Genomic DNA, 12249 nt, shown 5'->3' on the forward strand with positions numbered 1-12249 from the left:
CCTTGTTTAACTTCGAGAATGTTTATCAGGAAGAATAAAATATTACTTGAAATAAAATAACTGCATGACGTTCTTTTCTTTCTTTTTTTTTTTTTCTTTTTGTGGTTCACGGGCCTCTCACTGTTGTGGCCTCTCCCCTTGCGGAGCACAGGCTCCGGACACGCAGGCTCAGCGGCCATGGCTCACGGGCCCAGCCGCTCCGCGACATGTGGGATCTTCCCAGACCGGGGCACGAACCCGCGTCCCCTGCATCGGCAGGCGGACTCTCAACCACTGCGCCACCAGGGAAGCCCTGCATGACGTTATTTTCTAATCCTTGTTTTTGTTGTTCAAAAAGTGATGTATCTAAGGATGAACATCAGTAGCTGCAAGTCTATTAAAATAGGTAGAATATATAAGAAAGTAGTTTCTAATTATGACTGATACAAAAATTGATACCTGTGGGTATGTACGGTCACAAGATGAACCTCTTCTTTGCCAATTATTAATTCTATCTTATGATTCCTAAGTGGGCCTCTGGCCAGAGAACTTGAGTCTTAATATTCCAAGTGGATTAATTCACTTGCCTTCTCTCCTTTCTCTTTCCCTTCCTTATTTAGACCTTGGTTATTACATCCTAATTTAGACCCTTGTAATATTAATAAGCCTTTGAATATAAGACAGTTTTATGTAGTATATATCTTAGCACCTTTTATATGATATAAATAATTCCATTCATAAATGTCAAAACTTTCTGCAAACATATATACGATAAAATTTCCCCACAAGGTCACCAGGCCAGTTGAGAATTTTGCCTCCACATCTTGGATACCTTAACAGAATGCTGTAGACAGATCATTTTTTACTTAAAACCTGGGGAAAAAAATCTAGGCTGTCTTAGGAGTTGAACTATATGTTAGCATAAACTTACAGAGTTTTGTTATCACTTCCTTTCTGAAATGTCAATTTTAAGGAAGTTACTATTTGCATCTCATATGCTATTTTCCTCAACGTTTTTATATCTTTGACTTTTACCTTAAGTGATTTTATTTTGTTTAATTCAAATAATTTAAAGTACTATCCAAGGAGAACAGAAACTATGTAGTTTAGGGAAACATTTTTTGTTTGTTTTCTTTTTTGTTGGAGTATAGTTGCTTTACAATGTTGTGTTAGTTTGTATCATACAGTAAAGTGAATCAGTTATATGTATACATATATCCACTCTTTTTTAGATTTCCTTCCCATTTAGGTCACAACAGATCACTGAGTAGAGTTCCCTGTGCTAAACAGTAGGTTCTCATTAGTTATCTGTTTTATACATAGTAGTATATATATGTCAATCCTAATCTCCCAATTCATCCTCCCCTGCTACTTCCCCCACTGGTATCCATATGTTTGTTCTCTACAACTGTGACTCTATTTCTGCTTTGCCAGTAAGTTCATCTGTATCATTTTTCTAGATTCCACTTATAAGTGATATTATACGATATTTGTTTTTCTCTTTCTGACTTACTTCATGCCGTATGACAGTCTCTAGGTCCATCCATGTCTCGCAAATGAGAAACTATTTTGTTCCTTTCTATGGCTGAGTAATATGTCATTGTATATATGTACCACATCTTCTTTATCCATTCCTCTGTCGATGGACATTTAGGTTGCTTCCATGTCCTAGCTGTTGTAAACAGTGCTGCAGTGAACATTGGGGTCCATGAATCTTTTTGAATTATGGTTTTCTCCAAATATATGCCTAGGAGTGGGATTGCTGGGTCATATGATAGTTCTATTTTTAGTTTTTAAGGAACCTCCATACTCTTCTCCGTAGTGGCTGTACCAATTTACATTCCCAACAACAGTGCAAGGGGGTTTCCTTTTCTCCACACCCTCTCCAGCATTTATTGTTTGTAGATTTTGTGATGGTGACCATTCTGACCTGTGTGAGGTGATATCTCATTGTTTTGAAACTTTTAATATTTTGACTTTGAAATACCTGTTTATGTCATGGCAGAAAAATTAATTCTTTCAGAAGACTTGTACATACGTGTTCAAACCAATCATTTTCCTTTAAAATACATCTGCTAAAATATCATATATTTTGTGAATATTACTGTGATGTGGCATTTTTCATACCTAAAATAAAAGCCACTTAGTAATAGTTCCCATAAAATTATAGGGACTTTATTTTTCATTTAGTCTTTGGAAATAATGTAACAGCAAAATTACAAGCAAAATTCTCTGACCTTTTACTGCAAAGCATAGAACCAGAACAACTGCTAAATTGCAAATATTTATTCAGGCTCTGTTCTAAGCCTGCAAGCAGACAAAATGTATTTGAATTTCTGCCAAAGAAGATGTTAAAAAAATAGATATAATTTGTGATTGAAAAAGATATAGCAACCTATATAAAAAGTCAGTCCCATGAATTAAGGGGAAAATAAGTTTTCAATTGTCAGGTAAAAATGGATTTGCTCCATTTTCTAAGGTGATCAGTTATAGTTGCATAAGGGATAGTTTCCTCAAAACTTTAGATTTAACTAGAGGTCAGGTATTCAAGTTTATCAAAATATTCAAGTAATTTAATTATCGTATGGTTTAATGGTTAAATGCAGATAAATCTAACTTCTAGTAAATATATCTGGTTGTACATCTGTCAGTGTATAATTTCACAAAAAAGTGTAAGGAGAAAACAGTGGTTTCAGTGGATAACAAACTGGTTATCACTGAGTGTGATTTATTATTAACAAGCGTGTCCTGCTTCTTTGTGCAAGAATCATTCATATTCTATATAGTGATTATATATATTTTAATATTCTTCCCTCCCTACTTTACTAATCAAAATAAGAAGTTCTTAGTGTAGATGTTTCAAAGTCAATTCTTGAGTTCATGTGTTGAACTAATTAATAGATCATCACCTTAAAAACAAAGAAAATAAACAAGATTGACATATTACATATATCTATTTCATTAATAATTATATCCCTTCTTTTTTTGTTGGTGACAATCTCTACTGGTGGTGAATAAATTACTAATGGGTATGGGAGCTCTGATTCATTCAAAAAGTTGACTTTTCCTGCACTGCCATTTTAACCTTCCCATTTTTCCTCTTCCTCCATTCCTTCTACTGTCTCTCCCCAAGAAAGCATTGAGCATCTAGTACCTGGCACAATGTTGGATACTAGCGATGCCAAGGTGGATAAGATTTCTCCTAAGAAGCTTATTCTAATGTGATATTTGTCTGTAACCATAATGAATGAACAAACAGGAACTGTATCCTAAATTCAAGTACAACTGGTTGTGCCCTTACACAACCGGATGTGTGCACAAGTCTTTCCCCACCACAGAATGTGTTTTTCTCACATGGTGGATGTGGACTATGTGGTAAACTACTACTCATTTTTCAAGACTAGGTTTAAACATGGAGGTCGAGAGGTTTGGTTGATCCTTCAGTCCATTGCCATAGTACCTGGTAATTCAGCACCTAGAAAAGTGCCTGGCAGAAAGGAGATGTTTAACATGTTAATAAATGTTAAGAATTATCACTGATTGAAGTCAATTATGTATGTCATTGAGATATTTACACCACCTAGTGGTCAGGGAATATTGATGTGTGTGCCTGAGCTTACGTGCATGACAATAAGACACATTTAAAAGACAATAAATTAAAATAGAAAAATCGGGAAAAACTTCATAGAATTAAGACACTTGATCTGAGCTTTGAATACGAGGAATTATGTCAACAGGTAGAGAGATGGAAGAGGACATTTTAAGCAGTTGAAATAGCATAAACCAAGTAATATATATGGAAAACAGTACTTACTAATAGGAAAGTCATCCATTTAAGAAAATTGGAGCAGAATAGCATAGAGGTTAAAAAAACTGGCTCTGGATTTACCATCCTTTGTCATGTGACATTGGAGAAGCTACTTCCCCCTCCTGATACCTCAGTATCATTGTCTGTCATATGAAAAAAGAATAGTACACACTTCATAGAGTGGTGGGGAGAATTATACGATAATACATATAGAAAACACTTAGGATCTGGCATATATATTTTACTATGTGTTGTAGTTATTGTTGTTAAGGTTTCTAAAGAGCTAAAACTATAGTGGTAACTTAGAGCTAGGTTTTGAAGGAACTAGGAAGACATGCTAGTAACTGTGGGGTTTGTTTTTTATTGCTTGATTAAATTTTATTTATTTAGTTTAAATATCACATATTCAAAAGTTACTAAGCCCCACCGCCTAATATCATCACATTAGGGATTAGGGTAAAAATTCAACCTATGCATTTTAAGGGAACACAAACAATTCAGTCCCATACATTATAGAAAATGGTTCTGAGTGACATTTTAAAGCAAAGTTTTAAGAATATCTTTTTTTTTTTTTTTTTTTTTTTGCTGTACGCGGGCCTCTCACTGCTGTGGCCTCTCCCATTGCAGAGCACAGGCTCCGGACGCACAGGCTCAGCGGCCATGTCTCACGGGCCCAGCCGCTCCGCGGCATGTGGGATCTTCCCGGACCGGGGCACGGACCCGTGTCCCCTGCATCGGCAGGCGGACTCTCAACCACTGTGCCACCAGGGAAGCCCAAGAGTATCTTTTAAAATGGATTAATCTAAGCATTTAATTGCTGTAATTTGTGTGCAATATTTTTTAAAAGCTGACAAGTGATATTGCTTCAGATAATATATCAAAAGTTTTTCTTCCCAATGACTAGGGATAATGTTCACCAAAATGATTAAATTCCAGCGTTATCTGAAAGATGTTCTGTTTTCTTTTAAGCTAGAAATTTATTACATTTTCCCTTTGAAAAATACCTTTTATGATGTCAGTCTCATAATATAAGATATTTCCCAACAGTAATTAGGTTACATTATACCTATACCATTAAGATGCTTTGGAAGCTAAAAATCATATCTTAACAGGAGAAAACAATAGCATCAATGGATTTCGGTAGCTTTGTTTTGTTTCTGTAATTGTCAATTCAAGAAAGTATTTTTTAATAGGTACCATGAAGGAAGAGAGGAAAAGATGAGCAAGAATGGAACACTTCTACAGTTAGGGTAAGGGAGTTATAATCATTTGAAAGTGTACTGGGTAAATTCTGCAATGCTTCTGTATGAAGTGAGAGTGGAGAGCTGAAGATCGTGCCTTGTCAACAAAGTAGAGAAGTTAATTGTATTTTGAGGGAAATAGTTGCTACTGTAAAGTTAGTCACACTTGTGCAGGGCAGGCCAGGTTGACAGTGCGAGACTTGACTCAGTTCATTATGTGTGTAATATAGGCCTTTCCTCATACTCCAGATAAATATAGACAACATGGTCTATATCAAGTTAATAGAAACTAACAAGATGAAAATTATTTCATTTGCCTTGAGTTGATTCTAAGAAAGAAAATGATCACTAAAGAATTGAAATATATCTAAAATGACCTTTTAACTAGCTGGAACCCCAATAATAATAATAATTGATAATAGCTACCACTTATTGAACCTTCATTATTTTAGATATATGGTAGTCCCATTAAGTAGGTATTATTTATAATCATGATAGCCTTATAACTATGTTATTATCCCTTATTACTATTGATATTTTTTAGTAAACAAAGTTCAGATCATTGAAATAATATGCCTAAGGTCTTATTAATAATGTATGGTTAAAACAGCAACAATCTCATTTATATTCAAAACCCATGTTCTTTTGCTTAATATTACCTTGATTCTCTTAAATATATTTTCAGCAGTATGATAATGAATTCCCTGTCATATTGCCCATCTCCCATTGACCCTTAGCACCTGCACTTATATTCCTTTCTGGGAATCTAACATTTTGTTCTGTTGGTCATGGTTAAAAGTCTATTTTCTTTTCTTTTGTTCTTCTGGGAACTTAGAAATTTAAAGTAGTACATTTGAAACATTTATTGCTAAATTTCTTATTGACACTTTATTTTCTAACAAATATAATTGGCTTTTCTTCTTGTTTTTATTTTTATTTTTTTAATTTCTTTGACCTAGCTTAGGGAATAATGGCAAACTAATGTCTGAGAACACATTGTAAGACCAAATGCTTGTAAATAATAGAGGATAATATTGGGTTGAATGTATGCCAGAAACTTCTACTCCTCACTAAAAGTCTGTCTGAGCAAAATACGTTGAACTTTAAAAGTAAAGAGATTCCATTTCTTTGAAAACTGCAGTTTCTGGTAGCCACTTATGTATTCTTAGTTAGCTTTTCAACCAATATCCCAGAAGAGCCTGATGCCATGACGTTAGTATTATTGAACAGCAGTGTACATGGGGTCTTTGTATTTTGTAAACAAGATAAAAAAGTCCCAAACATCATGTGCTTCCTCAGAAAGTTTATAGTTTAAATTTGGGCTCAGCTCAGTGCAACACAATAGAGAGCATGCAGAGAATGCCAAGTGGGCCTTATAGTTATTACATCTAGCGGGATGGGTGAAACTTTGGAAGTGCTTTAGGGAAGACACAGCTACAGATCTTATTCAGTAATCCTCAGAGCAGTGCATAGGGTGGACTAGGAAACTACTTTGTAATATAGCACATGTTATGCATGTTAAGCTATTAGTCAATTCAGTTATAAAAACCACTGCCAATCTAAAGAAAAAAATAGACAAAGGGGACAGATTTAAGATATTATTACTTGGCTAAATATTTCAGTTGTGCATACGTATGTGTATAAATGAAATTTGTAGAGTTATGTAGCCTGTATTTAGGGATTATGGATGAAAATGACCAATTTTTATTGTACAAGCAATGTGTATATATATGTATATATATATAAATTACATATGTAAGTTACATATATAACTTAATTATATATATATATATATTAAATAATTTCACTTAATTCTCAGAATATTCAGGTGAAATCAGTAGGGGGGCCTTAATTTTACAGATGTTGAAATTGAAGATTAAGAGATTTGGTAGTTTTTTTAAAGATCATGTATTAATTAGTGGTGGAGCTGGGGTTCACATGCCTTCCTCAAACGGTTGTGAAGATTCCAAAAAGTGCTTAGAAAGATAGTTGGTACATAGTAAGCCCTATAGCAATGTTACCCATTATTATTATTATGGCATGGCTCGTTTGAAGGAGATTTGCTTTTATTTTCCTTTTTGTTTAGTGCACACATGATAAAGCGCAGCTACAGCCACCATGTTACTGGAGAACTTCCAACCCCCCCACCCCCTCAGCAACTTCCATACTGAGTAAGATTTAGATAAAGCCTCTGCCGTGCAGAAGTTATTGATTGCTTGGTATTTTCTGTGTCACAGCATCCAGACATTCCCCCTGGCCTGTGGTTATACTGCATTTAACCATCTTGTACTCATCTCATGTAGGTGACATATGCACCATCTCTGTTCAGAAGAAACAATAGAAAACAACTGAGTTAGAGGTATTCTGAAAGTTTAATTAAGGACTTGTCAAAATAACAACTCAGTTTGCCATTTTCACTCAAAAAGCTTTCCGACTTCTTATTTGAATGAACGTTCAATTTAGTTAGGGAGATGAACTTAACGATGTAAAGGCAGAATCAGGAAAGAGAAAAGTCAAAAATAAAGAGATTAGACTACATTGCCTCTATCATTTTAAATTGAAACACTACTTTGGAATAAATTAAACAACAACATATAGTTTCTTTGTCCATGAATCAAGGCACAGGATAAGTCATTTTTTCACAAAATGTTTTTCATCTAAGGATTCAAAAGTCCCAGCTATTTCCAGTTAAAGCAGCATCTGTTGCTTTGCCAGTTTCCACAGAGATGAGCTCGTGTTGATTTTCATCACATTTGTTCAAGCCTGGAATTTGGTTAAAACATGCAAACAGTCACATTGCCAGTTAAGAGGTGCAATCATATAGTATCTTTTTACCTGCATTTATTTTGATTCAAATGGCATTTGTAATTATGAATCTAAGCATGGATTATTTTTTAATAATTTGGCTTAGAGTAAGTAGTATCATAAGATAAAGCATTCTAGAAGGAAGAATACTGTGACATATTCATGTTCTTAGAAAACTATTATATTTACTTTAAATCTTCTCAATTGAAATCTGTATTCTATATTTTCAACACCATTTTGGGTGTTACTTTTTTGGGATAACTTGTAAAAAGAAGTAGTTTCTCAATTACATCTTATTTTAGCACATTGTCTAAACTGCAGATTGACCATCATAGAGATTTTCCTGTTATCCAATTAATAATGCTTCCATATCATTATCCATATGTTGATTGCACATTAACATTCTGAGGTGAAATCAGATTTTAAAACGATGATGTTGTTGAATTGGAAATGTCTGATATTTGTGTGCCTACTTTTAATGAAAGTGTAAAAGGAACAGTAGAAGAACAAACAAAGGTTAAAGTGCTGGCGAATGTTCTTCATTACCAAAGTATTATAGTGGACTGTAGTCACTCACCTTGCCGAGGCCTTTTTAATACACCCCAAGTTTCCATACTTAGTCTTCCCAGCTATTCTAGATAATTAGGTGGAAAATGTTGAGAAACCCTAAAAATTGAGAGGATAAGTAATGTATCTTCTTCTGTAGTTTTGAAATATTTTGAATGTTTAGTTGACCATTTCAAAAGAAAATTGCTATGTGATACCTAGCAATATTTAAGTTTAATATTCTATATTACTAATATGGGACAAATTACTAATATGTCAAAATTCTCTGCTTATATGAATGCATTATCACTAATTTCCAGGAAAAACAGGAAATGCAAATGATCACCCACAGAATGATAGAAAGAAAAACAGTTATGATGGAGCATTGCCTGATACCAAACACTGTTCTGTACACTTCACTTATCTCAAACTCTCAACAGCTTTATAAGAGGATATTGTTATCCTTACTATGTAGAAGAGTAAACTGAGACTCAGAGAGCTTTAAGTAATTTTTACAAGCTGTTTAGTAGTGTAATAGGAAGCCTATTTTATATATTTTTCAATTATATAAAAATGTTGCCTCACCAGTATTAGTTTGCTATGAAAGGAATTAAAGTCAATTTCATATAGTAGAATAAAAGCCCTACCTTCCTTTTCAGTCAGAATTATCCACTGGCATTTTAGTAATAATGCTTACAGGTATTTTTACATGAACAAACATTTGAAATACCTGTTTCCATTGTAGATGTCATAGTACCTTAATTATCAATATACTGTTTCCTCAAAGTAAAAATTTTACAAGATTTTATTTCCCCCATTTTTTTCTCTCCATTTAAGGTTCTCTAGATCTTCTCTATGACTTCTGATAACTACATATGAAACAACTCAGGGTAGGCATTGGAGATCAGCAACACAGTACATTATAATGATAAATAATGGGGACAGAATTTTTATTTTTAATTTCATAGTCCTTTCTTAATGTAAAGAAAAAAGTCACTAAATATGGGCTAAGAATGTGGTAGGAATCAAATTTTGTTTCAATATGTAATCTATTGTTGTTAGAAATAATTCAACAAAGTTCATAATCTTAATTTACTTCAGCTCTTAATATATACATGCATTTATAGTGATCGTTTTTCATAAATTTATATAAATTAATACCCTGAACTGGCAAGTATACATAAAGAGTTCATGAGAGTGATTGCTCTTGGAGAGAAATTAAAGGGCACTTCTTCAATTAAACAATAAAGGGTACTTACTCATTTTATTGTTTCATATACTAATGGATAAAAACATCAATATTTGTTCTTTATTCCAGGTAGTTTGCTTAATATTTAAGCATCTCAAAATAAAACCAAGTAAATATATTGGGAAATATACTTTTTATCTTCTCTAAATGTGATGTTCTAGAATTTTTTTCTCATGAAATAGTGTCAGAAACTAGAAATCTGTTTGAAAATACACAATGATACTTACTGTGTGCATGTCTATAAAATGTACAAATCACTTTTTAGTCTAATTTTGTTATCTTCACATATAAATATTTCTGGGTGCTACTCCTGATATGATAATGATTATGAAGACTAGTATTGGGCCGCTGTCAGATTTCCACCATGACCGTGAGATTGATAAGTTGTTTAGAATCAGGTTCCCAACTAAAATAATAGAGACATCATGGCAAAGTAAAAACAACAACAAAAACAGAAGTTAGAATAATACCAACTTTTCTCTACAACTTCCTAGATCTGTGTGCCAGGAAGGGCAAGAGATTTAAACTCTCTGAGCATTATATTCTTTATCTTTAAAATAGACATAAAATATTTTCTTATCAAGATGATATTGATGATTAGAAATAATATGGAGAGAGAGCACCTAACATAGTGCCTGAGATGGGCATTTATTTTCTACATAAAATTCTTTAAAAGCTGTCTGGAAAAAGACAATATATATGTCATAACAACTGATTCCCTGGTAATATAGAAATGATAATAATTATAAGGTAAGATTTTGGAAGGAGTCAGTGAAGGATTTAATTTATCTTCAATATGGTTTTTGAATTATGCAGTTTATTTCTAATTCTAAGTATTGCATGTGTGGTTGCTAGTCAGAGGAAAAAATACAGAATATCTCTTTATCAAAACTATACCAGGCTTAAACACAGTAGAAATTATTTATAAAGTGACAAAGGGAGAATAGAAATGAAAGTAGAAAGACTGTCATTACTTGTTTAAATTATACTTAACTATTGGAAAGATGCATTTTTAAAATTCATCTATTATTTTACACTTTAATAGCCTTTAATAGAGGTCTGATAATAAAGGTAGAGGACAGTAATGACTTTTGCAACTTATAGAAAATTGTACCTTTTGACTAATATAAAACTGAAATGTAATATATGGCTTTAATTTATTCATATATTTCCAGTCTTTACAAAGGAATATTCAGAGGTTGACTGATTTAAGAGTAACTTAGTCTTAACATATGATTAATGAGAACAGAATTGAGTTAATCAGAGTAGCATAAGGTAAATGATATCCAAGCAACATAATATATAAATAGTAGCATTTCACATCTTATATCCAGCATCCAGTTTCAGGAATTTGTATAGCAGGAATAGAACTTGCAACATCACAGTGACCCATATTACTGATTTTAGCATAAGGATTTCTGAAACTTGAACAAAAGTTCATTCTGGCCCTAAAGGTCCAGAAGAAGGGAATCTCTACAATGACTTTACATTATACAACATAGAAATATTTTCAACTTTTATTCATTTAACAAATACTTGGGATGGTTATCTTTGCTTTCATTTATAAAAGCCAACTATTTTTTAGACATTACATGGCTCGTTTTACATTTCTGTACGTATAATTTTATTTCATGCTCACAGCAGTCCTGTAAGACAGGTGTTGCTTTTTATATTTTACTCTACAGAAGAGGAAAGTGATACGCAGTTAAGTATCCTTCTTAAGTTAACAAGCAAAATGAATTCCTTAGTTCAAAATGCCTTAACATGTGCTTCTACTATGCATAATTTATCAAGGACTTCCTTTTTGCTTTCAGGGATGACTTGTCAAGCTCGAACATCATACACTGAAGATGAAGTTCTTTGGGGCCACCGTTTTTTCCCTGTAATTTCCTTAGAAGAAGGATTCTTTAAAGTTGATTACTCCCAGTTCCATGCAACATTTGAAGTCCCCACGCCACCTTACAGTGTGAAAGAACAGGAGGAAATGCTTCTTATATCATCCCCTTTAATAGCACCAGCCATAACTAACAGCAAAGAAAGACATAATTCTGTTGAATGCTTAGATGGACTAGATGACATTAGTACCAAACTTCCATCTAAGCTGCAGAAAATTACTGGAAGAGAAGACTTTCCCAGAAAACTCTTGAGAATGAGTTCTACAACTTCGGAAAAAGCCTACAGCTTGGGCGATTTGCCCATGAAACTTCAACGAATAAGTTCAGTACCTGGCAACTCAGAAGAAAAACTGGTATCTAAAACCACCAAAATGTTGTCTGATCCCATGAGCCAGTCGGTGGCTGATTTGCCACCAAAGCTTCAAAAGATGGCCGGAGGAGCAGCCAGGATGGAAAGGAATCTTCCAGCAAAACTAAGAAAAATGAACTCTGATAGATTCACATAACAAAACACCCCTTCAGGCATTATTTACTGTTTGATTTGGTAATAGTCCAATATTTGGCTGATGAGGCAATCCTCTCTAAGGAATCTGAAAGTTACATTTTTCCCCCAGTCATATATACATATTTGAGAACCCTTCCTTTTCAAGTATTGCTAATGTGCAAAAGAAAAATTTGTAAAGGGAGGACATCAGAAGGAAGTTCTTATTAACGGGCATGTATTAT

General features: G+C 33.6%; 1 protein-coding gene across 1 annotated transcript in view; it reads left to right on the top strand.

The window, feature by feature from the left end:
* KCNJ3 (potassium inwardly rectifying channel subfamily J member 3) overlaps positions 1-12029 on the top strand; it is a gene marked incomplete at both ends in the record, with an annotated part of 158771 nt that extends 146742 nt beyond the window's left edge. The window contains one exon of the mRNA XM_082630143.1: positions 11443-12029. Within this exon, the coding sequence (XP_082486269.1) occupies positions 11443-12029 (587 nt within the window). The remainder of the gene's footprint in view (positions 1-11442) is intronic.
* Positions 12030-12249: the final 220 nt, after the last annotated feature.

Source organism: Mesoplodon mirus, assembly GCF_964341445.2.
Source record: "Mesoplodon mirus genome assembly, chromosome: 8".
In the NCBI taxonomy this organism is placed as follows: Eukaryota; Metazoa; Chordata; class Mammalia; order Artiodactyla; family Ziphiidae; genus Mesoplodon; species Mesoplodon mirus.